This window comes from Mustela lutreola, chromosome 2 (genome assembly GCF_030435805.1).
Source record: "Mustela lutreola isolate mMusLut2 chromosome 2, mMusLut2.pri, whole genome shotgun sequence".
Lineage (NCBI taxonomy): Eukaryota > Metazoa > Chordata > Mammalia > Carnivora > Mustelidae > Mustela > Mustela lutreola.
In genome coordinates, this window is record NC_081291.1 from 113,340,128 (window position 1) to 113,366,577 (window position 26,450).

The 26,450-nt window shown below is 39.5% G+C and overlaps 1 protein-coding gene across 1 annotated transcript in view; it reads right to left on the reverse strand.

Annotated features, from left to right (window-relative positions):
• Positions 1 to 26,450, reverse strand: part of TPRG1 (tumor protein p63 regulated 1) — a 152,865-nt gene that overhangs the window by 87,183 nt on the left and 39,232 nt on the right. The window contains exon 3 of the mRNA XM_059165217.1: positions 21,280 to 21,371. Coding sequence (XP_059021200.1) covers positions 21,280 to 21,371 — 92 coding nt within the window. The remainder of the gene's footprint in view (positions 1 to 21,279; positions 21,372 to 26,450) is intronic.

Genomic DNA, 26,450 nt, shown 5'->3' on the forward strand with positions numbered 1-26,450 from the left:
ACCCCCCACCTCCAGTACAGAGAGGTGTTTTAGTCCTGTCTGGGTCCCCTCATTATGCCCAACCAAAGCCGAGATAGAAATCATAGCAAGTAAGCAGAGCATGAAAGACGAAAACCATGATTCATCCTCTTAGTTGTGATACTCAATGTCTCCTGGCAGAGGCTTTGCCGTATCTCCTGTTGCCACTATTGTTCCTCAACACTAGTGTCATTTCCCTATTCGATGAAGGGCCTGGACACCCCAGTGTAAAAGGGAATCTAGGAACTCCAGATTTGTGGTTTCCTGGGATGACAACAGTTTTGCCAGCAGAGGGCAACAGCGAACCAGCAATGACAGGCAACCCGGCAGAGCAAGTTTCCAGAGCCCCTACGTGGTCACTCAAACCATCCAGATGCTTTCCTTGTGGCCCCAGCCCTACCCCAACAATACTTTCAGTTGCTCTTTTAAGGCTGTGTCACACTAATTTGTGGTTTAGAAATGATTTTCTTCCCAAAATATTTTTTCTAACATTATTCCTTCACACTTACACACATGCATGTATGTACACACACACACACACACACACACACACACCATTCAGTAGAAACATCTTCCCTAATACTGAATAGACTGACTATACCTCGTTTACAAATTCATCTTCCTTCGTGTGTCCCTCCAGCCTCTTAGCACAGCCCAGACCTTAAAAGAGGAAGACAGTTTCTTGGCTAGCCAGAAATCGGCAACCCAGGAGGAAAACACTGAATCATTCATTCCACACATATTCCCTGAGCACCCACTGGGTTCCAGGCCCTGAAGAGAATCCAATTTGGATTTGCTCTTGAAACATAAACAGATGAAAAATGCATGGCATTGAAGCAAAGCAATTTTCCTCCCCCTGGGTTAAGTGAAGTCTTAAAAAACCTGTAGCTAAATAATCCACATTAAATTCTTTCAATCATTTGATTATTCTTTCCTGGGCACTCTCCAATTTGTTTAAAATAGGGGACCCTCCAAGTAAACACGGTATTCTAATAAAAACCCGATGCCCACAAACCTTCTTTGTTCTCAGATCCCCTGACCTGACTTCCTGTGGTTCGGTTTTCTCCCCACTACCCCACAGAGCTAGGCATGTTCCAAGTTCTGTGGTAGCTACTTGGAATAGTGAGAAGAATATTCTGCTCTTAAGGAATACACAATTTTCTAAGACATGAGATGAAATCATGTATGGAAGAACTAATATGGCACCTAAAGTTGTGACGAGATTTTATAATATTAACACAAGTCCACAGACTCAGGTCTCCAGATTCCCAGCCCCTGTTCACAGGGCTGAGGAAAAGGAACCCCAGGAATCTACCTATTTCATGCCCTTGAAGAACATTCTTTTATCAACACTTCATTTCCTGCTGTTAGGTGTAAGATCTTTGTGCTGAAAAAACATACGTTGCAAAGCAGGAATGATTCTTGGGAATAAACACATGCAAAAAGTTTTCAGGAGTATAAGTTGTGTGTGTGTGTGTGTGTGTGTGTGTGTGTGTGTTTAACACTTCCTTAATGTATACACTGTAGGATAGACAAAGTGTCCCCATAAAACATAGACAGGATAGACCTGGAAACATCCATTCATGTACCCACAAAGACTGTTTTTTTTCCTGAGTAAGAAAAAACAATGGCCATTTTTTCCCTCAGAAAACAATGGAGTCTTTGAATTCTAAAAGATATAATGAAACTATAAACAATCAGTTTTTAGTTGGGAAATTATACACATATATAATTTATATGTGTGTGTATGTGTATATGCAAATATATATATGGGTGTATATATACACCCATATACATGCCAATTCTAAAGCTTCTGAGATCTACACGCATATGAATAATTCTGCCATGCATTTTTCTTAGGTTATAATCAAAAGCCTTCATTTATTGGGGGTCTTCTCTGGATCAGGTAGTGTGCTAGATATTACACAAATATTACCTGTTTTAATCTGCATCGAACAGTCTGGATGAGTACAGGTGAGGAAATGGAGACTCAGGGAGGTATAACAGACTGAATATTTATTTCCCCTCAAAATTCCGATGTTGAAGCTCTAACTTCCAAAATGACGGTACTAAGCAGTGAGGCCATTCAGAGGTGATTAGGTGTAGATGACGTCATGGAGATGGAGCTCCCCCCATGAGATTATGGGCCTTATAGAAAGAAGAAGAGCCTCTGCCTTCGGCTAAGATCATTATCCCAGGGTCCTGGGATCGAGCCCGCATCGGGCTCTCTGCTCCGCAGCGAGCCTGCTTCCCCTTCTCTCTCTGCCTGCCTCTCTGCCTACTTGTGATCTCTCTCTCTCTCTCTCTCTCTGTCAAATAAATACAATCTTTTTAAAAAAAAAAAAAAAGAAGAAGAAGAAGAAGAAGAGGAAGAGACAGAATTTTCTCCCTCCAGGATGTGAAGATACAATGAGAAGGCAAGCCAGGAAAAAAAGCTCTCACTGAGAACCAAATCTGTGGGCATCTTGATCTTAGACTTCCCAGTCCCCAGAACTGTGAGAAATAAATGTCTGTCATTTAACAGACTCTATGGGCATTTTGTCACAGAAACCCACGTTGACTAATAAAGGAAGCTAAATTGTTCCAAATAATATAGCCTGGATTCATCCAAGGTATGTTCCACCTTAAACCCTTATGCTCTCCTCTCTACAAAAACACCACTTATTAGGAAGGTAATGAAATCTCATCATGTAATCAATTAATATTGCTGAGTGTTTATACACTTGATACTTGAACAACGTAGGTTTTACCTGTGTGGGTCCACTTATATGCAGATTTTTTGGTAAACAGAGTACAGTAGTGTAAGTGTATTTTGATTTTCTTAATAGCATTTTCTTTTCTCTAGCCTACTTTATTGTAAGAACATATATAACATTCAAAATGGTGTTCATTGAGTGTGTTATTAGTAAGCTTTCTAGTCAACGGTGGGCTCTTGGTAAAGTTTGGGGAGCCAAAAGTTATAGATGGATTTTTGACTCAGTACCCATAATCCCTTCATTGTTCTAAGGTCAGTTGTGTTTTATTAAAGACATTATGTAGGTGCTCACACTGTAAAGTCCTCCTCAATTTTCCCTGTTCTTAAAAGCTTATATTCTAATGTGGGAGAACATAAATCAGTACTATGGTATTGAGTGATAAATAATAATGTGAAAGCTTGTATACAACGCTATGGAAATCCCAGCTGCCTACTATTGATTTAATGTTTACTTTGTAAGATTTTGGACTAAATTCTTTGTATAAATTACTTCATTTATGCTCACAGAAAACCCATGAGGATGTGTCATTATCCCCATTTTATAGATGAGGAAAGAACATAAAGAGGTGAAATAACTTGCCCAATTCTGGAACTACAATTCACACTGAGGGTGTCTGACTCTAGAAAACATACTTTTGATGAACCACTCTGCTACTGAAAGGTACTTAAAACTCCCAAGGAAATGAGGCAAGGCTCTGGATATAGTGTGCTTGAAGAATTATTTTGAAATAACTTGATGCAGAAGGTGGATTAATTAATTTTAGATAGAGGGAACAGTAGGTGCAAAGACACACAATGACATGTACAGAATGACTTGTTAGAACACACATGTTTGCACAGTATGTAAAGGAAATTCATGAAAACAGATTTACCATAAAAAGAGAAGGTAGAACCCAGGAGGATTCTGATTCAGAGTTGCTGAGCTGGAATCCTGGGCCTCTATCCTTCCTTTTTTTTTTTTTTTTTTTTTTAAGATTTTATTTATTTATTTGAGAGAGAGAGCATGAGAGAGGAGAAGGTCAGAGGGAGAAGCAGACTCCCCGTAGAGCTGGAGCCTGTCGATCCCAGGACTCCGGGATCATGACCTGAGCTGAAGGCAGTGGCTTAACCAACTGAGCCACCCAGGTGCCTCTGGGCATCTATCCTTTTAAAAGACATCCAGAGGCAGAACCAAGGTTTTGAAATGTCAAGACATTGTCAGGAGCTGATTCCTCAGGCACTGAGGTGAAACCATTTTGAGCCTAAACCCAAAGAATTTAAAGGTGGCACTGGAAGATGTGTGGATTTACCCAACTTTCCAGAGTAGAATGCTACAGAGTATTTCTAAAGATTACTTTACCAATGCAAATAATTAATCATGACCACCATCACTTTATCAAAAGTTCTTTAACCACCAGGAGTGAACCTCTTCTGCTTCTTAGTCTCCCAGCCAAAATAAGTAACCAGAAAGGATCATTATATTATGTCATAGTCCCAACCTAGTCCTGGTGTACCAGAAATTGCTTTGTGAATGTTAATTTTTTTTTTTTTATGTCCCTGTCCTGAAGACAAACAGCCCTTGATCAGTAGTTTTGCCGATACTCCTGTGAGCATTAGACTCATTTTAACCACAAATGGGTCTTCATTTCATGGTACATTTCAAGTGCTAGATTCCTGAGCAATAGTGGGCTTCCTGTCACACAGACCAGAGTTAGAGATGCAGTTCTGAATCTTACTAGCTGTGAGATCTTACAGAAGTTACTTATCTTTTCTAAAATCCATTTTCCACATCTCTAAAATGAAAATAATAATAATGTAGATATACTTCATAGGGTTGTTGTGAATTTTTAAAATAGTGTTACACAGCATTTAGTAGAATGCAAAGCACACATAATGCACTTAGTTGTTTTTTTTTAAAGATTTTTTTTTTTTTTTTGACAGAGAGAGATCACAGGTAGGCAGAGAGACTGGCAGAGAGAGAGAGAGAGAGAGAGAGGGAAGCAGGCTCCCTGCTGAGCAGAGAGCCCGATGTGGGACTCGATCCCAGGACCCTGAGATCATGACCTGAGCCGAAGGCAGCGGCCTAACCCACTGAGCCACCCAGGCGCCCCAATGCACTTAGTTTTCATTGACTATTAATATGATGGTGATGGTGATGGTGATGATGATGATGGTGATGAAGAAGGAGGAGGAGAAAATGATGATAAAGAATTCTTTTAAATTCCCTTTAAACACTTTTGCAGCAGGGGCACCTGGGTAACTTAGTTGGTTTAGAATCAGACTCTTGATTTCATCTCCAGGCATGATCCCAGGGTCATGAGATGCGGCCTCAAGTAGAGTTTTGCCCCATATGTGAAGCCTGCTTAAGATTCTATTTATTTGAGAGAGAGAGAGTGTGCAGGCAGGGAAGAGGAGTAGAGGGAGAAGGAGAGAATCTCAATCAGACCACACTGAGTGTGAAACCCAAAGCAGGACTGGATCTCATGACGCTGAGGTCATGACCTGAGCCAAAATCAAGAGTCAGACACTTAACCAACTAAGACACTCAGATGCCCCAAGGAAGGTCTTTCTTTAGAGAAGCAATACTAGATATCCAGTCCAGACATAATCCCCTTTAATGATCCAACAAATATTTATTGAGCCATAATTATGCTCCAGGCTCTACTGGTATAGTGGTGAGCCAAACAAGCCCCTGTTCCTCTCGTGCTTACATTCTAGGCACACCCCATTCTAGGAAGGCACACAGACAAAAGGAAATGGACACGTAAATGTGAAGACCTAGGTAAAAGTGAGATGAGGGTATCTGTGGAAATTATATCTAGGTGAAGTGAAGAGCTAGTGCAAAAGCCCAGAGACAGGCTCCATCACATTTCATAGAACATCAAGGAAGTCGGCATGACCAAGGTGAAGGGAGCAAGGAGGAGAGCGGAGGGAGAGGTAAACGGAAGCCACATCCCATGCTGGAACAACTACAGTTTCTTCGTGATTTATGAATGTCTTTCATAGTAAACGATTGTTATCCTCCACTTTACAGATGGAGAAACCAAGCCCCAATAAAGCAACATGCACCTAGTACTGAGTAACAGAGGCAAGACTAGAATCCAGCTCTTTGGACACCCCTAGCCCAGGCAATATACATCCCATCCAGCTGCTTCTCCCACTTATTTTTCATATACAGCCAGGCAACTTTGCTCTCCCTGTCACAGTACCATCAGTAAGAGGGTATTTTAAAAGCTACACAGAAGAAAAGACTCTGGGCACACCCCATCCTTCTCTCTTCTCCACAGAACTACTGAATAGCTGTTGAATAGCTCAAGTCCCCCCAGCGCACCAGGGGCTAACAGGAGGCCCACCCCCTGAGGAGTTCTCTCCTCCCCTGAATTGACTTTGGGGATATTCACTTGATCAGAAGCCAAAAAAGCTGGCAAGAGAACAAGGCCTAATTTTGAGAAGGCGGCAGAGAAGAAAGAACAGTGGGACAAGATACAGCAAATGCTCACTTTGTGCCACCTCCATTGTATTATTCTTTTTAACTGGGAGAGATGTCTATTTACTGCACCATGTCAGTTCAGCTCTTCGGGTACAGAAGACACAGCCCAGATTGGGTGAGCCCAGAAAGAGGAGATATATAAATACTCTGAGGAATCCCACAGAAATCCAAGAGCAGGAACCATTGCGCAGTTGGACTTTATGAAAGCTGGAAAGCCACAAGGATCAAAAGCTATTCCCTCGGGGGCTGTCTCTATCATGATTTCTGGGTCTCTGCACATTGCATGTTTCCTCTTGATTGCCATGTTCCCTTGCTTACTACCAGTGTTTGTTCCTCTTTAATTTCATCTTGCCTATGACCTTTGTTTCCTAACTGGACATGAACTTCCAGACCCACTTTCATAGCCATGATAGCTGTTCCTCCCTGTTCAAATGCTCAAGATCTAGAATTCTTTTAGTCCTGAGCTTTCCTTTGAGCCATCTTTTTGGATCACGGGCCAGTTAATGGATCGGCTCCTCTTTGTCCAATCAGCTATGGGACTGAAGTCACAGAGCAGAACATAGGAGCGGTCAGTGAAATGCACTTTAGTCTTCATTTTCAGAACTGTTCCAGCTATTCTGATTCCTAGGTCTCTATAAAAATTTTAGAATGTATTGTTTATAGCTGCAAAAAACCTTGCTGAGATTTTGAAAGGAATCATGTTAAACCTACAGGTCAAACATTGGAGAATTGATATCTTGACTATTCTGCATCTTCAGATCTATGAATATGGTATGTCTCTCACTTATTGAGGTCTTTGACTTCGTTCATCAGCATTTGGTAGTTTTCAGCATGCCAAATCCTATACATATTTTATTATATTTACACTTACGTATTTCTTTCTTTGGATAATTATAAATGTTACTGTATTTTTAATTTGTTTTCACTTCTTGAATGCTAGCCTATAGAAATACAGCTGATTTCATATGATCCTGTACCCTGCAACTTCACTAAAGTAATTTATTACTTCTGGGAATTTTGTTGTAGATTTCTTGGGTTTTTCTACAAAGATTTTCATGCCATCTACAATTAAGGACAATTTTTATTTCTTCCTTTCTTATCTGTGTGGCTTTTATTTCCTTTTCTTGCCTTATTGTGCTGGCTAGAGCGTCCACTACCAAGTTAAATACTGGTAGTTGAGAGTTGACTCTTTTGCTTTCTTCCCAGTCTTAAGGAGAAAGAAAGCACTAGTCTTTTCCCACTAGCAGCTGTTAATTACAGGTGTTAATAAATATTCTTCAGCAAATCAAAAAAGTTCCTGCTGCATATTTTTGAGGTCTTTTATCAGAAATGTGTGTGTTTAATTTTGCCAAATGCTTTCTCAGCATCATTTTATCTGATCATGTAATTTTTCTTCTTTAGCCAGTTAATGTGGTAGATTACACTGATTAATTTTCCAATACTGAACCAGTTTTATATCCCTCGAATAAACCCTACTTTGTCATGATATATAATTATTTTTATATGTTACTTAATTTCTATTTGCTAACATTTCAATAAGAATTTTTGCATTTATATTCATGACAGATAGAGGTTTGTAGTTTTAGTTGTGACTGTCTTCGTCTGGATTTGGTATCAGGTTAATACTGTCTTCACAGAATGAGCTGGGAATTGTTTCTTCCTCTTCTATTTTCTGAGGAAGATTATGTAAATTGGTGCTCATTCGTCTCTAAACATTTCATAGAATTCTCCAGTGAAATCACCTCAGCTGGGGGATTTCTTTTTGGGGAGCATCTTTAATTATAAATTCAATTTCCTAATTGTTGTAGAGCTACTGAAGTTATCTGCTTCATATTGAGTGAGTTGTGGTCAGTAGAGTATTTTGAGGAATTGATCCATTTCTTCTAAATTGGCAAATTTATGTGTGTAGAGCTTTTAGCTATGATCACTTATTATTTCTTGCACTTATTATTGTGTTGTTTGCAGGGTCTGTAGGGATATTCCATTTCACTTCTGATATTAATAATCTGTATCCTATTTCTTTTTTCTTTGTCAGCCTTGTTAAAAGTTTCTCAATTTTATTGAACTTTTCAGAAAACCAACGTTTCCTTCATTAATTTTCTCTATTTTTTAAAATTATTATTGACTTCTACTCTTATCCTTATTATTTCCTTCCTTATTTTACTATTAAGTTTGTTTTCTTATTGTTGTTGTTTTCTAGTTTCTTGATGGAGGAGCTTGGGTTATTGGTTTGAGACTTTTCCTCAGTTGCCTTTAGCATTCTTCCATTAGTGCTACAAATTTCTCAGGACTGCTTTATCTGAATCTCACATATGTTATATGTTTACTTGAACTCAGCTTCAATATACTTTTGATTTCCTTTGAAACTTCCTTTTTCTTTGAAACTCTTGGATTGTTTAGAAATGTGTTGATTCTAACGGTTTGGAGATTTTGCTGTTCTCTTCCAGTTATTAATTTCTTGTTTCATTCCATTGTGGTAGAAGAATACTTTCTGAATTATTTCAATTATTTTAAATTTGGTGAGGTATGTTTTATGGCTCAGGAGATGTTGGATCTTGGTAGATATTCTCTGGGTACTTAAAAAAAACATTAATTCTGCTTTTTCTGGGTGCAGTGTTCTATAAATGCCTATTGGGTTCTGTTGGTATTGGGAGTTCTTCTAAATCCTTGCCAACTTTCAGTGTATTTGTCATATTGTTTATTAAGGGAATGGCATTGAAGTCTCTAACTAGAATCATGGATTAGTCTATTTCTTCTTCCCATGCTATTAGTTTTCATTTCACATATTTTACAGTTCTCTTGTTTGGTGTAGGCACATTTACGGTTGTTCTGTCTTCTTGGTAGATTGACCCTTTTATCATTATATAAGTCTTTCTTTGCCCTGGGTAATTGTCTTTGCTCAAATGTCTACATTTTTATTAATTCAAAAAGCACAGCATTTCATTTCTTAAACTTTTTTGTTCTTCCTACTAAAGAGACCAGTGGAAGCAGAAGTTCCCGCTTCTTCACACAGATTACTCTTCTTAGACTCACCCTATGTTCCCTAAAACAGGGCATTTGAGGACAGCCTAGGTACCTCATAGAGTAAACACAATTTGCTGTTTGTGAATCAGGCAACATGTTTATTCATAAGACTCTTTAATAGTTGTTTGTATAACAGCTGTAGAGGCCCAAATGCGTTGATAGCCTCAATATTAAAGTTGAGGTCTTATTTATTTTCTTTACTGAAACACACATTGGCGGGTCCCAAAATAATCAAGATTAACTTTAGATTATTGGTAAATCATTTCCAGAACCTATTACCTTTCTAAAAATGTCAAGACCCTGTTTGATATCTTTCAGTAACTCAAGAAAGAAATGCCTATGGTGGTCACGAAGGAAACATAACGGCAGTGGCGTGTTGTAAACTGTAAACTCTTTCTAAAATAATAGTAATGATAGTGATGATGCCCCCATTTCATTTCTTTGGTATATATTTTCCTAGTACACTGATTTCAAGATGCCAAGCTACGGTCACTGATCATGAGAGGCCTACTGTTGGCGCTCATGACTGGAAGAGAGCACCACCCATCACTGCAACAAGGGAATAAAGAGGGGCCAGTATGAGGTAATGGGGAGTGACATGATGTTGGCAAATTGGGAATACATAATCAATTTAAAGCATTTGAATGATCCATGGATCTCCATGGATGGAAAAAAATGCAGGAAAAAAATGCAATCCAAACTCCTTAGCCCTGGCATTCAAAATTCCTGACTTTCTGCTTCCTTTCTACCTTCCTAGCTTGTTTCTAGCTCTCTCTCTTACTATGGATCACTATAACCCAGATACACTGAACAATTTGTGGTTCCTAGAGCCTATGTCTGTTATTCTACACATGTTCTTTCCCTCTTCCTCGGAAGTTCTTCTTCATCATATATTTTTGGAAGTTTCTCTTTCTTCTATAATCTTGGGTATCTCCTTTACCTAAGTCAACAATACGAATGCAAAGTTCTATGCTCCTGAAAGATCATTTGCAGGGCTGTATATCAACATATATTATATGCTGACTTCATTTACATATCCTCCTTCCCTCCAGACTGAGAGCTCCCTGAGCAAAAAATCTTGTCTTGTTATTTTGGTATTTTCATCACTTAGGGTGGAGTCTGGCTTATGGGAGGAGCTTGGTGAATACACAAATGAATGCATGAATGAGTCAATATAAATAATAACAATAACAATAATAATAAGAAAAGCCAGCTCTCAGGTGGTACATACACACCTTGTAGGTGTTACAAACATTGTGAGTGTTCTACATATATTAAGTAATTTAATCCTTAAATTAATAACCTGTTTTCCATCCCCATCTTATAAGTAATAAATAATAATATAAATATAAATAATATATAGTATATATGTCATATATATTATGTATTATAAATATAAACAATAATGTAAATAATATGTTGTTTATGTATTATATATTATTATATATTATGTATAATTAATATGTTATTTATATAAATAATGAAATAATAGTTTTACTATTTATAAAACTGAGGCCTGGAGGATATAAGAGATTTGTCACATGGCTAGTAAGTGATGGAACTGGGCATTTATCTGCATCAGACTTTTTCACCTCTTGGCTCTTTCTGACTCCTCCCTAATTGGTAGCAGTCTTGGGAAAACAAACATTTCCAAGTACATCTGTGACTGCAGTAACTAAATGCCCTCGCTGTCCTATAATTCAGGTCACTCCGGGACCATTAGCTATCTGGATGCGTCTGCTGCCATGGGGAATTTATAGAGAAAGGCAATGTGTTTAATTAAGTGGTTGTCGAAAACACCCACCCAGTATAAATGGTTTCTGGCAACAGAGGTGCTGTTGTTGCTGCCAGAGTCCTGCCACAGGTCATTAACATCTTAATGGATTTGAGGCACTTTCCAGCTTGAGTGCTTTCACGAGAGGAAGCAAGGGGTCTCTAGGAGGCCCAGGGAAATGGAGGCAGGACTCAATGGATGGACCGTGTTAGTGTCAGTGGAGGGCTTCAAACAGGAGATGACTCTATCAGAATTAAATTCAAGTCAAGTTCCTGATGGGTTCTGAGCCCCAACATGCCAGACACTACTGGGAGGTGGGCAGAGATGGGCTTGGATAAATGTGAATCAGAATCAGGCTCTGCCTCAAGGGATGAATCCTTCACAGTATGTAACCTATGCTATGGAGTATAATGTGACCAGAAAGAAGAAAGGGAACATTTTGAGAGAATTATATGGACAGGCTTGATAAACATATCACCTCTGAAGATCCAGAAAGTTCTGAACAAACAGAATGGAGGGAACGGCATACGAAATAAAGTGAGGGAGTACAATCATGGCTATGATGCCAAAGCACTGTGTCGGGAATTTTAGGAAACCAATGTGCTTTGAGTTTACTTTGAGAATTTGTTCACTTTGAGAATTTGTAAAGGGACATCATAGTAAATAGGGCTAGGGAGCCAAATTCAATCCATAATACACAGGGTTTTAAAGATACAGCAGAAGAGTATGTAGGCAGTGAGGAGCCACAAAATTCCTCGGATGATAAGCACAAGAGTGACCTGAACAAGAACTTCTTAAATTTTAATGTACAAACAAGCCAACTAGGGAACCTGTGAAAACAGATTCAGGTTCATGTTCCGTAGGTCTGGGGTGGGTCCCGAGCATGAGCCCTGTTAATAAATCCCTAGGTGGTGTTGATGCTACTCACTCCAAGACCACTCTTTCAGTAGAAAGGTCTAAAAGAGAATGCATGTAAAAATAGATGGGGATGAGTAGGAGATACACTTCAGAATGTCAACTCAATTTGCACAGTAAGTTTATTACTCAGGACTAAAAATATCAGAAATCCATGGTTCCAGAGTTCTTTGGGGTCTTTCTACTTTTCCGAAGTTATCAGTAGCAGTATTTTTCATTTAAAAAGTAGTTCAATACTCCTTACAATTAGACTGGAACAAGATAAAAGATGATGGGCCGTAGATGGGCCTTAGCCCATTGGAGGCATCCACCCACCCCTATAGGTATTGGACTTTTTAGTTGATTCGGGGAAAACACTAAGTAAAGTCAAATGAACAACAGGAGCAGAGTAAGATCTGGAGAGGAAAACAGGAAAATGTCTCTGAACCTGATCAGTGAGTATCTGTCCTCCTCCCTTCAGACAGCACACAATCAACAAAGAAACTGGACCCAGGCACAAAGAGTATTCAGGTAATTTTAAACTGTGGTGATCACTGTCTCCAGAGATGAAAACTCATAAAAAGCAGCATGAGCCACATAATGAGAAGACAAGGAGGCTGGGTGAGGGGCACTGTGAAGTTAAAGCCTACTGTGACCTTAATAAGTGGTTGCCCTTAGGCAGGTCATTTAATCTCTGGGTTTCTTCATCTGTAAAATAAAGTCAATAGTTCCTTCTGGCCTCCCCCCATTGGTCTGTTTGAGGATCAAATGGGAGCGCAGTTAAGAAAGTGATCACCCACAGTGCTGCTTTGGGGATCCATTAGTGCCTGGGGCACCCTGTGCCTGGGAAATACTTTCCAGTAGTCTGTTCCTCAACATCCCGTTCTCTCCAGGATGGCTCTCTTTTTATTTAAGCTTCCAAGATAGCTCTTTCTTCTGGGAAATCTAAGTTAAGCACCCTTCCATTTACCCCACCCAAGAAACAGAATTCTGATTTTATCCAACCTGTTCCTGCTGGAAGAACGACAGACCACAACCCAGTAAGGGCCGCAAATGGAATCTGGGCACAACAGCAAAAGGATCATTTTAGCAAAAGTCAGGGCTGCAGAATGCACTACAGCCCCAGCTCTCTTATTCTCTGAGCCTTGATTTCCTCACCTCCAAACTGGAGGTAATGTTTCCTATGAAGATTGGATTAAATGAAGAAGAGCACTTTTTAACTACAAAGTGCTATAGAACATGACTTTTAAAAAAATCAAAACATAAACGGAGAATGTCTTATATATTTTCATTTCTCTTTCCAACTGTGGAGTCTCACTCTGCCCTACTGGTAAATATCTCTTACTGAGGGCTTCTACGTAAACGAAATAATATCAATCCTTAAATTTTTGTAGCCACTGATAGTTTGGAATTAATCACCCAGTAATAGATGAATGGTCAAGTAACTTTATAAAAGCTACATGGAAAATATGAGGAAGAGCCCAAGGGAAGTGCCATTTAGAGATCATCTAAGTCATGTGTATTATAACAGTATAATGGCAAGTGCAGGGAAATCACTTATCAGAACATGTGGTACAATTTAAACATTCAGTAAGTTATTTATTAATATTATTTCTGATCTTTAGCAAAGATGCATGAAGAAAAGCAGGAATAAAATACATCAAAAATTAACAATAGTTGTGCTTCTGTCAAGAACATTGAATTCCTAATGGACTAAAGAATATATTAAAACAAGATAAACTCAAAATGGATGAAAAACCTCAATGTGAGGCAGGAATTCATCAATGTCCTAGAGGAGAACACAGGCAGCAACCTCTTTGACATGGGCCACAGCAAGATGTATCTGTCAAGATACATCTCCATAGGCAAGAGAAACAAAAGCAAAAATGAACTTTTGGGACTTTATCAAGATAAAAGATTTCTACATAGCAAAGGAAACAGTCAAAAAAACATAGAGGCAACCCAGGGAATGGGAGAAGATTTTTGCAAATGACACTACAGACAAAAGGCTGATATCCAAGATCTATAAAGAACTTCTCAAACTCAACACCCCAAAAAACAAATAATCAAGTCAAAAAATGGGCAAAAGACATGAATAGTCAGTTCTCAAAAGAAAACATACAAATGGCTAACAGACACGTGAAAAAATGTTCATCATCATTAGCCATCAGGGAAATTCAAATCAATACCACATTGAGATACTACCTTACACTAGTTAGAATGGCAAAAATTGATAAGACAAGAAACAATAAATGTTAGAGAGGTTGCGGAGAAAGGGGAACCCTCTTACACTGTTGGTGGGAATGCAAGTTGGTGCAGCCACTTTGGAAAACAATGTGGAGGTTCCTCAAATACTTAAAAATAGAGGTATCCTACGACTTAGCAATTGCACTACTGGGTATTTGCCCTGAAGATACAGATGAGTGAAAAGAAGGGCCACATGTACCCCAATGTTCATAGCAGCAATGTCCACAACAGCCAAACTGGAAGGAGCCAAGATGTCCTTCAACAGATGAAGGGATAAAGAAGATATGATCCATGTATACAATGGAATATTACTTAGCCATCAGGAAGGATGAATACCCAACTTTTGCATCAACATAGATGGGACTGGAGGAGATTATGCTAAGTGAATTAAGTCAAGCAGAGAAAGTAAATTATTATATGGTTTCACCTATTTGTGGGACATAAGGAATAGAATGGAGGACATTAGGAGAAGGTAGAAAAAACGAAGGCAGGAAAATCAGAGGGGGAGGCAAACCATGAGAGACTATGGACACTGAGAAACAAACTGAGGGTTTTAGAGGGGAGGGGGGAGGGGGATGAGTTAGCCCAGTGATGGGTATTAAGGAGGGCACATATTGCATGGAGCATTGGGTGTTATACGCAAACAATGAGTCATGGAACACTACATCAAAAAGTAATGATGTACCGTATGGTGAGTAGCATAACATAATTAAAAAAAATACCCTAATTAAAAAAACAAATGCCAAAACCTACTTAAGTTTACTTCACTGCACTGATAGTGAGTAGCAGAAGAAGGATTCAAACCCAAGTCTTCTGACTGCAAATCCAAGACTCTCTATGACATGAGATTGCCACCTTGATTTCACCTCTTTTGTATTGTCTGTATGTTCAACATAGATAGAGAATTGGGTTTCATATATTTATTATGCCAAGGTGCTAGGATAGAAACCTTGGTGGGTTTAGGGGAAGGCAGACAATAAAACACACTGTATATTCCACAAAAATGAAGAGTGGGAGTTACTTGACCCCCAGCCACTGGAGGCAAGACTTCTCATTTAAGAATAAGAGGAATGAGAATATCCGCCCCACCACTTCAGACTAATGTGTTGGAGAGAAAGATCCCATCTCCTCCTGCCTCCTTAAGTACCATATACAAAGACATCTTGAGTTCATTCTACTGAAGAGCTACTTCATTGCCATTATAACACAATTTTTGAGACTTACAGAGTGTCAAGATGTTCTCCTTGGTGCTGCCTTAATGGATCACTTCTGAAACGATACACACATTTTCTTCAAAAAGTTCTTTCCCAGTAGGGCCAAGAAGGACAGTGAGAGGAGGAGATAAAGTTAAGATAAATACCATCCTGTCTTTATAGCTATAGAAACATATAAAGCTCCAGGATGGGCTGGGCTGGAGGCCTGGGTCCTAACTAGAGTCTTCTTAGGATTCTATTCTTAATAGTTTCAGCTAACTGGGAACTAGCTGGAGTTGATGGTTGCATCTCTCCAGTTCTTCATTTGGCCTCTCTGTCCATCCTCCTCATATCCTCCACACAAGTGCCTTCAAACTAATTTTTCTAGTTTTACTGAATAATCTACCTGTATACATTTAGAACGTCACAAAGCAGCTCCTCTGAATTGGGGTGATAGCCCTTGGAAAGTGCCTTTACTGACTTAATGTTATTTAATGCCCTTAGAGACTATAGAAGACAAGACTGTAAGAAATAAATGTGTGAGGATCACTTAAGATAGTACCTGATCCCTATGTAAAGCCATACACTCAACATCTCCATGCAGATGCTCTATGGACACCTCACACACATTTTGCCCCAAAACTGTACTCAATGAGTTCTTAAAAAAGCAAACGACAAAACTGTTTGGATAATTAAACGAGATTACTTGCACCAAGTTCTTTCTGCGACGTTCGGGATATGGCATGTTCTCGATAAAGGAGAGTTCTCTTTTCCTTCTAAACCAGGGACGGCGGTAGAGTGAACCCATCTGTTTCCCAGGCCAAAGACCACCAGCTGCCCTGAACTCTTCCCTCACAGATGGTTAAACACAGAGATCCACAAAGTCCAGCTCTGTAGGTTATTAGTTCACCTCTCAATCCCAAATGCACCCTTCAGCACATGCTCTATGCTGAACAGAATTCTGTGAAGCATTTCTTCTTTAATGTGTGCCCAATGTTACACTTTTGCAGTAGAGAGCACAAGAGGGATGAAATAGAAAAAGGTGGATTTTTATAATTTCCAGCTCATACTGGGGGTCAGCAGTCAGGTGTGAGAGCAGCAATGGCCTGGGCCCTAGCCTCAGGCCCAGAACATGGACCCTCAGCAGCCTTGCAGCCTCTGCTTGGCAGTAAGCTTTCCTCAGCTGCCTATTCAGGGTTCACCCCCTTTTCCGTGAAAAAAGTGACTTTCATGGAACAGGATAATAGGTTTTGGGGTTTTTTTTTTTTCCCCTAAATGCTGGAAAAATATTTCAATTTTTTGGTATATTATTATAGTATCACAGCCACAGACATGACATACTTTTGAATTTCATCGGCTTTTTAAAGACATTCTCTCTTGTTTTCTGGAGTTCAGACAGTCCACGGAGCCAAACATCGAGCTCTAATCTCTCATATTTGCTGACTTCCATGGTTTACTCGCTGCCACCAGGGCTGATTCCAAGTGACCAATATGGCGGCATGGAAGGTATAGCTAAGAAGAGGTGTGCGGTAATACCCCTTCCTGTAGCATTTCCATGATACAAATACCAGAAGCATGAAGAGCAAATGGAACAACAAAGTGAAATCAAGAACGTCAGAAAGTAAAGAGGCTTGAGTTCATTATGTTTGCTTTATATTGAATTTGCTTGGTGTGGAATTTTATGTTTCAATAATTAACAATCAGCTCTCAACATTGCTGAAATGGTAACATTCACCGGTCATAAGCCTGCGTGAACCGGTGCAGGCCGTCACTGGACTGGATTCCGCTGATACCGCGTGGTTTCTAATCCATCAGCCAGACTTCCTGCCCCTCCACCCCTGTACGCTGATCCTTCACATGTCAAAGATGTACACACCCTACTCCGTCAGCCATGATTCCAAATTCAATAAAGCCCTGAAAATGGCGACTGTGATGCAAGCCAGATCTGAACCCTCATGCAGCCTATCACTCTACTTTTAATGTCACGTATTTTCCTGAAAAAAATGTTCATGTGCTTGATTATGGAGGGCTGTCCCAGACCTCTCCTGGGGACATCAGATAAAACACATATGCATTGTTTTCCCTTTCAAAAATTTGAAAAATTCTCAATCTGATTCACATCTGGTTCCAAAAGTTTTAGATAAGGGATTGTGAGCCTTTAGAGAGCCTTATAAAGTAGAAATAGAGTCACACTTTGGTTACCCATCAGTGCCACCCCGTAGCCTACAGGGCAGAATCTAAGTTCTTAAACAAGATACTCAGGGCCCTTTAGCCCTCACGATCATGCCCACCCACATCACCCTCCTGTATCAAACCACTTCTGGGACTCACCACTTAAAGGTTGAGCTGAGCTCATTAATCACCCCACATCTACATATCACATCACATCCTTTGGGCAAGAATCAGAACCCAGCTAGTGCAAGAATGCAGTCTGCCTTCTTTGCTTTATCTGTTATATGCTCTTCATCTGCCTACTTCCTCCTCCTTCACCTCCAGTTCTCACCTATCAAATGGCAGTCACAAAACCAGCAAGGCTGTCACGCACATAAAGCAAGTTCATGGACACCAAGCTAGCTTGTCATGTGCCCTATAGTTTAAAGGAGTCTTCACTCTTACATTCTGAAACTGAAAAACTTGTTTGAAAGCAAACATTCTTTAAAAATTGCTGGATAGTAGCTAGGGGCTTCTCATTTCCATAAAAGGAGCTAACCGTTGATGTGCATAAAGCCCAATCATTTCTACCACACACACAAAAGCCTTACACTTGACAAAGCCTTGTGTGGTTGGTGCAGTTGGGGAAGCTGATCTATAGAACAGTCTCTGCAACTCATAAGAACTAAATGGATGGGTCTCATCCCATTAAAAAAAAGAGAGAAGGAGGCAAGAGTAGCCCCAGGCTCTCACCTTTCTGGGCCTGAATATTTATAGGTTTGTTTAGGCATGTTGTTTTGTTTTGTTTTGCTTTGCTTTGCTGTTGTCATTTTGGGGATTTGGGGTTATGTTTGATTGTTTTTATTGTTGTGTTTGCTTTCCCTACATTGGTGCACTACGAAAACTTAAGTGTGAAAGGTCATTCAGAAGGTCTAGGCGTGCCCTTCCTTTGACAAATGCCTCCCATCTTCTGCTTGAACAGTCAAAGTGACTCAGAGCCTATTCATTTAGCCCAGATGCCTGACCCATCTTATTTACAACTGGCAGCTCGTTCCATGACAAGAAGGCGGTCTGAACCAACTTTAAGGCTTAACAGGCAAAGAAAAGCAAACAGCAAATTCTTACTATGGTAGAAATGACTTAATTGCATAAGACTGATGAATCAAAGACCTGTACCCCTGAAACAAATAATTCATGTTAATAAAAGCAAATAAATAATTTTTCTTTTAAGTAGCTTTAGATGGAGTGTGGGAAGAGGTGTAAAAGGATTTTGGCAGAGAGGAAGACCAAAGAGAATAAAAAGGAACTACCATTTACAGAGGGGAAATGAGGAGCACTTGGCTGCCTTAGCTGGTTAAGCATCTGACACTTGGTTTCAGCTCAGGCCATGATCTTGGGGTCTTAGGATTGAGCCCCATCTCAGGCTCCATGCTCAGCATGCAGTCTGCTTTGGATTTTCTCTCCCTCTCCTTCCCCCTCTGTCCCTCCCCTCTGCTTTCTTGCACTCTCTCTCTAAAAATAAATAAATAAAATCCTTTTAAAAAATAATAAAAGAGGAGAAATGGTTTCAAAGTGCAAATGAGAGAAAGTCTGACAGGGAACAACAATTGCTTAAAATTCCACATGAACAAGATACATCCCTCATTACTGTCTATGATATAAAGAAATACCACAAAGCAAAAGAGAAACAGTTGCCAGATAGTCCTTACCAACTCTTTGAACTTCCCATTAGGTTCAGAGCTAAGTGTAAAACTTGGGTCTTTGGGGCACAACTGTCCATATTTATCTGAAAACTCCTGGATTTATTAATCATCCTAGTTGATGTTAAATCAAACAGAATTATGATGCTAAGTCTCAATGCAGATCACACATTTATCTTTGGACAATGATATACCTAGGCCTTTATAATCACTGAACAAAGACATTTAAACAAACAAACAAACATAAAGCCAAATTTCTATACAAATAAGACAATTCAAACATATACTATTAAAGAAATTGCTGATTCTATTATTTGAGAATTCAAAATGCCACCCCTGATCTTGAAAGACTGGGTTTGTACATTTTTTTCTAATCAATAAAATGCACTGTAGAAAAAAATAGGAGTCTATTCCTGATTAGACCTTCAGATTTTAAGTAGACATCAGTCCTAATCAAGGTAGACATTTTATTTGCACAAATCAAATTTTACTTTGCAGATGGAAGGTGGGTATGAAATGTGCATTGGTAAAAGTCAATCAGCAAAAAACCTGATTATAGATTTTTCTTTTCATTAGAGATAACCCAGGGATGAAGGAGATAGAGATGGATGGGACAGGAATCAAGGCAAGGACAACCAAACAAACAAAAACAGAAGGCCTTTACCAATAGTTAGAACTTGTGAACAGAGGAGAGACACTGACATCTGTTGAAAATCCACTGTGGGCTGGGGACTTTGCTAAGAATTTTACCATGCCATCTTATTTAGCTCTTGTAATAATTCCTCAGATGCATATTATTATCTCCAGGGTATACATGAAGAAACAAATGCTCAGAAATGGTCAGGTTGGTTTTCCAAACTCATTTTCACTCAATTCTTAGAACCCATTTGAAACAATAATGGAAGATGGTGGTCAGTCAGATGGATCCACAGGTGATCTGATTCTACATTCCACTGACTGAGGGAGTTTTGTTGGCTAGGAAGGTTGAACATTCAAGTGTTACCCATCCCCCCACTTATCCCCACCCCTCCCCTCCAAAAAACTTGGTTAAAGAAGATGTCCTGCCCAGGGGTGAAAGATTAAATGATTCTCTACTCAAAGCATACAAATTACTGAGCTTTTCTTCTGGACTCTTTGAAGCCGGAAACCTTACTGAATCAACTGAGTATCCAAAATGGAGTTCTAAGTACAGTCTCCATTTAATATTATGGATTCTGTAGGAGGAAAGAGGTGCTTCTTTCTGTTATTATGTAAATTCTATTATATGAATATATTACTGCTATTCTGTAGCAGAAAAGAGATGCCTCTTTCTCTTATTATATGAATATATTATTATGTGAATATATGTGAATATATTCCTTTATCATTGTAAATACCATGGCATTCCTAATAGTCTGCTGGTAAAAGTCACAGATTCTAGAATCTCAGGGCAAGACACAAAGATAACCATCTACTTGGTGTCATTTGCAATTAAAGCCCTTAGAGCTAAGATAGGCCTTAGGATGAATAGAACATTTATTAAAGGAAAGGAATCAAGTGTTAGACTTGGTTTTTATCCTAACTCTGGACTGGTGGCCTGTCTTCTCTATCCTGCATGATTTCCCTAGTTTCATGGCCCAGGTTATTACACAAAAGATAAAATTTAAACTGTATACATTGACCTCATTCATCTTTTTAACCTTCTTTTCCACTGTCCCCAGAGTGTGATGGGTTAGTAGTCTGATGTGCTGGAAGGAAAGTATTTGTAAGAAACAGATTATAACCAAAGAGGTGGGTGAGGAGGCCCCTGCAATAGTCCTTGAGAGCCATGATGAGGGCCTGTAAGAAAGTCAGAGTGATAGCTGAGTGAAGCGACTCACCAAGAGTCCAACCTCGCCATGCATCAGCCATAGGGCACCATGAAACTTTACTCTCTAACTGGGGGATATGTCAATCAATGATCTTACCTGGCATCCAGAATAAATTCTTTCACATGTCTGTCTCCTATTTTGTTACAGTGGTCTTAAGGAAAATGCCAGATTTCCACTGCCCTTCACTTAGCCATAACTACTCACTCTGTCAAGAGCCAGAAGCCTTGAATTTTCTCTCCAGAAGTCTCGGCTATGTGCCCTTTCAAGTCTCCCATGGCAGTCTCAATGGCCCCCGGCTGGATGGAAAAAAGAAAATACCTAGTTTAGAGAAACTGAGCCCTCTGTGTGCTTATGATTAGTGAGTATAACCCACAGCCTCCTCTGGAAAGTCGATGGGAAAGATAGCTCTTGCATTTGTCTGTTTGTTCTAGGCACAGCCTGCTGGGGAGCTGAGTCTTGAACTCTGGTATTTACAAAGCTGTTCTCCTTGAGTGGGACCAAAGGGATCCGAGTGCTGTCTCCCATGATCCAACTCATACTTTCTCACAGAAATGATGTCAGCCATTTTCAGAGGGCCAGTTTTCCTCAATAAACATGTTTAACAGAAATTTCAAAGCATTTAGCAATATATACATTTTTAAAATCAAACGTTTCTCTCTTCAAAGAGCACATGGCAATAAAAGACCTAAGAGAAATCCTTTTCTAATATTTTGACCATAACTTTAGCTGGCTCTGGGCAATTAGCTTTTTTGTCTCATTATCTTGCATTCTTTACCCTTCTCCAAACAGGTGCTCCCACGCATGGGCCTACCTCTAGTTCAAAGTTGATTAACCCTTTTCCTGATAAGATATTCAGAGATCTCTAGCTCAGTGATCCCTAAATTTTCAGTGCACATCAGAATCAGAAACACAGATGTCTGGGCACTGTTTCCAGCTTTTCTGATTTAGTAGGTCTGGAATGGGCCTGAGAATTTATATTTCCAACAAGTTCCCAGTTGGTGCTGTTGGTATGGGCTATACTATGAGAACTATTGCTCTCTAGACCATTATCTTCAACCTTGGCTACACATCAAAATCACCAGGGGAGCTTTTAAAAATCCTAATGCCCAAGATGCATACCAGGGCAATGATATCCAGATTCTCAGTGGATGGGACTCACATATCAGTACACCAGGATTTTTTTAAAGTGTCCCAGATGACTCTAATGTGTAGACAAGTTTGAGAACCACTACAGCCCAGGGATTATCTAGCCTGAGCAATTTCATTTTATAGGTGTGGAAATGGGGGCTGTTGTGGGGAAGTAAGTTGTCAAGTTCATTCAGCTAAGAAGGGTAGAGACAAGACAAGAAAACAGACATTTCATTGCCCCACCTACAAGGCAGTGCTGGCCTCATCCTCATTCCTGAACTACTGATGAGTAGGTTGTCAGTTCTTGAATATTCTCTGTGTAACAGGACTTTGATAATAACCACCTAATCTTTTCTAAATATTAACATTCCTAATGCCCCAGCCTGAGACCCTTCTCTCATGAAAGGAAACCAGGACACTAACCTGGCCTAGGACCCATTCAAATGCCTTTTCCTCTTGGAGGTAGAGAGGTGGTAGATTTGGGTTTGCTCGCTTTCTCAGTCTATGATGAAAGGCTTGGAACATTTTGGCCACAGAGTCCATTGGTCAAGAAAAAGACCTTAGAATAGGAGAATACAAAAAGAAAGAAAGAAAGAAAGAAAGAAAGAAAGAAAGAAAGAAAGAAAGAAAGAAAGAAAGGCACTGTTTCAGATGAAGTGGTAGGAATGGCACAGAGCTTTCCCAACTTAGCTCTGCCCCTCCCCATCCAACTCACTGGACAGAGCCCAAGGCATCAAGGAAATGTCCATTAAACAGAGTCAAGTGACCTGGGCTCCTGCTCCAGATCTGTCGTAAATCAGTTCTGTGATCTTTAGCTAATGGTTTGAGCTTCCTTAGCCTACATTTCCTTATCTACAAAGACAAATGAGGAGACTGAACCAACGCTTCCCAAGCCAAGCTGATGATGGAAGCCTCCTGGAAGTCTTTAAGAAAATATGATCATAGCCCTGATACTGAGACATTCTGAGTTCCTCATTTTAACACATTTCCTGCTGAATGTAATAGTCAGCCAGTGGACTGAATGATTTCTGACTCCTTTGTCATCCTCAGCTGCTAATTTGTGGGTTGTCAGGGAGCTAACATGGCTGCCTATGTCTGCTGGAAACTATAAGTCATAAAATCAGTTAGTTCTGGAGGATTAATCAAGTAGGCCTTGAGCCCCCGCTGACAGAGAAGGTTGTCCCAACATCACTGTTTTACCCACTGGCAGGACCAAACTAGGCTGGAGAGAAATCCCCTATGATCCCACGACAATGCTCCCATCTCCCAACCTGAGCTCCCCGGGATGCAGCCTGACTGCACCAGACCAAATCATCCTTTCTTTGATGACTCATCAGGCTATTTTTCCTGTCTCTCCTCTTATATCCACATAATTTCTTCCTCTAGCTAACATAACTCAGTAGTGAAACTAATACTTTTCAGAAGAAGAAAAAAAAACTGCAAGTGAAATTGGAGAATAATGAAATAATCCTAAAATAAGCATTTTGTTGAATGCTTTGCACCAGGCACTTTGCCAGAATATGTGAAGATGAATATAAAATTGTAGAATTTCTCAAAACCTTACTTGTCTTCCCTATGGAAGGCAATTGGCAAAATCTATCAAAATGATCTATCCTTTGATCTACACATTCCACTTCTGTGAAGTCATACTATGGCTGCTCTTGCATATGTGAAAAATGACAGATGTATAGACAGTGTTCTCCACAGATTTATTTGTGAATAGCAAAATTTTTGAAACAAGACAAATATCTATCTGTAGGGGACTTGTTAGATATAATAGGGGACACATCCATACAATGGAGCATGATGACTGTACAAAAACAATTAGAAAGAACTCTACAGAAAGCGCTCAGGGAACAAAAGCTCCTGAAAGCAAACCCAAGCGGATTACTCACCCCGGCCGCGGGTAAGGGCGGTGCAATTCCGCCTGGGGCAAAGACACTTGAGAATCACTACAACAGGCCCCTCCCCCAGAAGATCAACAAGAAATCCAGCCGAGACCAAATTCACCTACCAAAGAGTGCGGTTTCAATACCAAGGAGAGCAGCAGAATTCTAGCGGAGGAGAAAGCAAAGCACGGAACTCATGGCTTTTGCCCTGTGATTTTTTTTAGTCTTGCAGTTAATTTAATTTTTTTCTTTTTCATTTTTTGTTTTTTTTTTCTCGCCTTCGGGTAAAATTTTTTTTTTTAACTGTTACCTTTTTCTTTTTTAATGATTTTTTACTAGTTTATCTAATACATATATTTTTTCTTTTTTATATTTTTCTTAGGTGTTTTCTTTTTTTTTTAATTCTTTTCTTTTTTTTTCTTTCTTTTTTCTTTTTTTTTTTTTTTCTTTTTTTCTTTCTTCCTTTTTGAACCTCTTTTTATCCCCTTTCTCCCCCCTCACGATTTGGGATCTCTTCTAATTTGGTTAAAGCATATTTTCCTGGGGTTGTTGCCACCCTTTTAGTATTTTACTTGCCCCCTCATATACTCTTCTCTGGACAAAATGACAAGACGGAAAAATTCAACACAAAAAAAAGAACAAGAGGCAGTACCGAAGGCTAGGGACCTAATCAATACAGACATTGGTAATATGTCAGATCTAGAGTTCAGAATGACAATTCTCAAGGTTCTAGCCGGGCTCGAAAAAGGCATGGAAGATATTAGAGAAACCCTCTCAGGAGATATAAAAGCCCTTTCTGGAGAAATAAAAGAACTAAAATCTAACCAAGTTGAAATCAAAAAAGCTATTAATGAGGTGCAATCAAAAATGGAGGCTCTCACTGCTAGGATAAATGAGGCAGAAGAAAGAATTAGTGATATAGAAGACCAAATGACAGAGAATAAAGAAGCTGAGCAAAAGAGGGACAAACAGATACTGGACCATGAGGGGAGAATTCGAGAGATAAGTGACACCATAAGACGAAACAACATTAGAATAATTGGGATTCCAGAAGAAGAAGAAAGAGAGAGGGGAGCAGAAGGTATACTAGAGAGAATTATTGGGGAGAATTTCCTCAATATGGCAAAGGGAACGAGCATCAAAATTCAGGAGGTTCAGAGAACACCCCTCAAAATCAATAAGAATAGGCCCACACCCCGTCACCTAATAGTAAAATTTACAAGTCTCAGTGACAAAGAGAAAATCCTGAAAGCAGCCCGGGAAAAGAAGTCTGTAACATACAATGGTAAAAATATTAGATTGGCAGCTGACTTATCCACAGAGACCTGGCAGGCCAGAAAGAGCTGGCATGATATTTTCAGAGCACTAAATGAGAAAAACATGCAGCCCAGAATACTATATCCAGCTAGGCTATCATTGAAAATAGAAGGAGAGATTAAAAGCTTTCAGGACAAACAAAAACTGAAAGAATTTGCAAACACCAAACCAGCTCTACAGGAAATCTTGAAAGGGGTCCTCTAAGCAAAGAGAGAGCCTACAAGTGGTAGATCAGAAAGGAACAGAGACCATATACAGTAACAGTCACCTTACAGGCAAAACAATGGCACTAAATTCATATCTCTCAATAGTTACCCTGAATGTTAATGGGCTAAATGCCCCTGTCAAAAGACACAGGGTATCAGAATGGATAAAAAAACAAAACCCATCCATATGTTGCCTCCAAGAAACTCATTTTAAACCCGAAGACACCTCCAGATTTAAAGTGAGGGGGTGGAAAAGAATTTACCATGCTAATGGACATCAGAAGAAAGCAGGAGTGGCAATCCTTATATCAGATCAATTAGATTTTAAGCCAAAGACTATAATAAGAGATGAGGAAGGACACTATATCATACTCAAAGGTTCTGTCCAACAAGAAGATTTAACAATTTTAAATATCTATGCCCCCAACGTGGGAGCAGCCAACTATATAAACCAATTAATAACAAAATCAAAGAAACACATCAACAATAATACAATAATAGTAGGGGACTTTAACACTCCCCTCACTGAAATGGACAGATCATCCAAGCAAAAGATCAGCAAGGAAATAAAGGCCTTAAACGATACACTGGACCAGATGGACATTACAGATATATTCAGAACATTTCATCCCAAAGCAACAGAATACACATTCTTTTCTAGTGCACATGGAACATTCTCCAGAATAGATCACATCCTGGGTCCTAAATCAGGACTCAACCGGTATCAAAAGATTGGGATCATTCCCTGCATATTTTCAGACCACAATGCTCTAAAGCTAGAACTCAACCACAAAAGGAAGTTTGAAAAGAACCCAAATACATGGAGACTAAACAG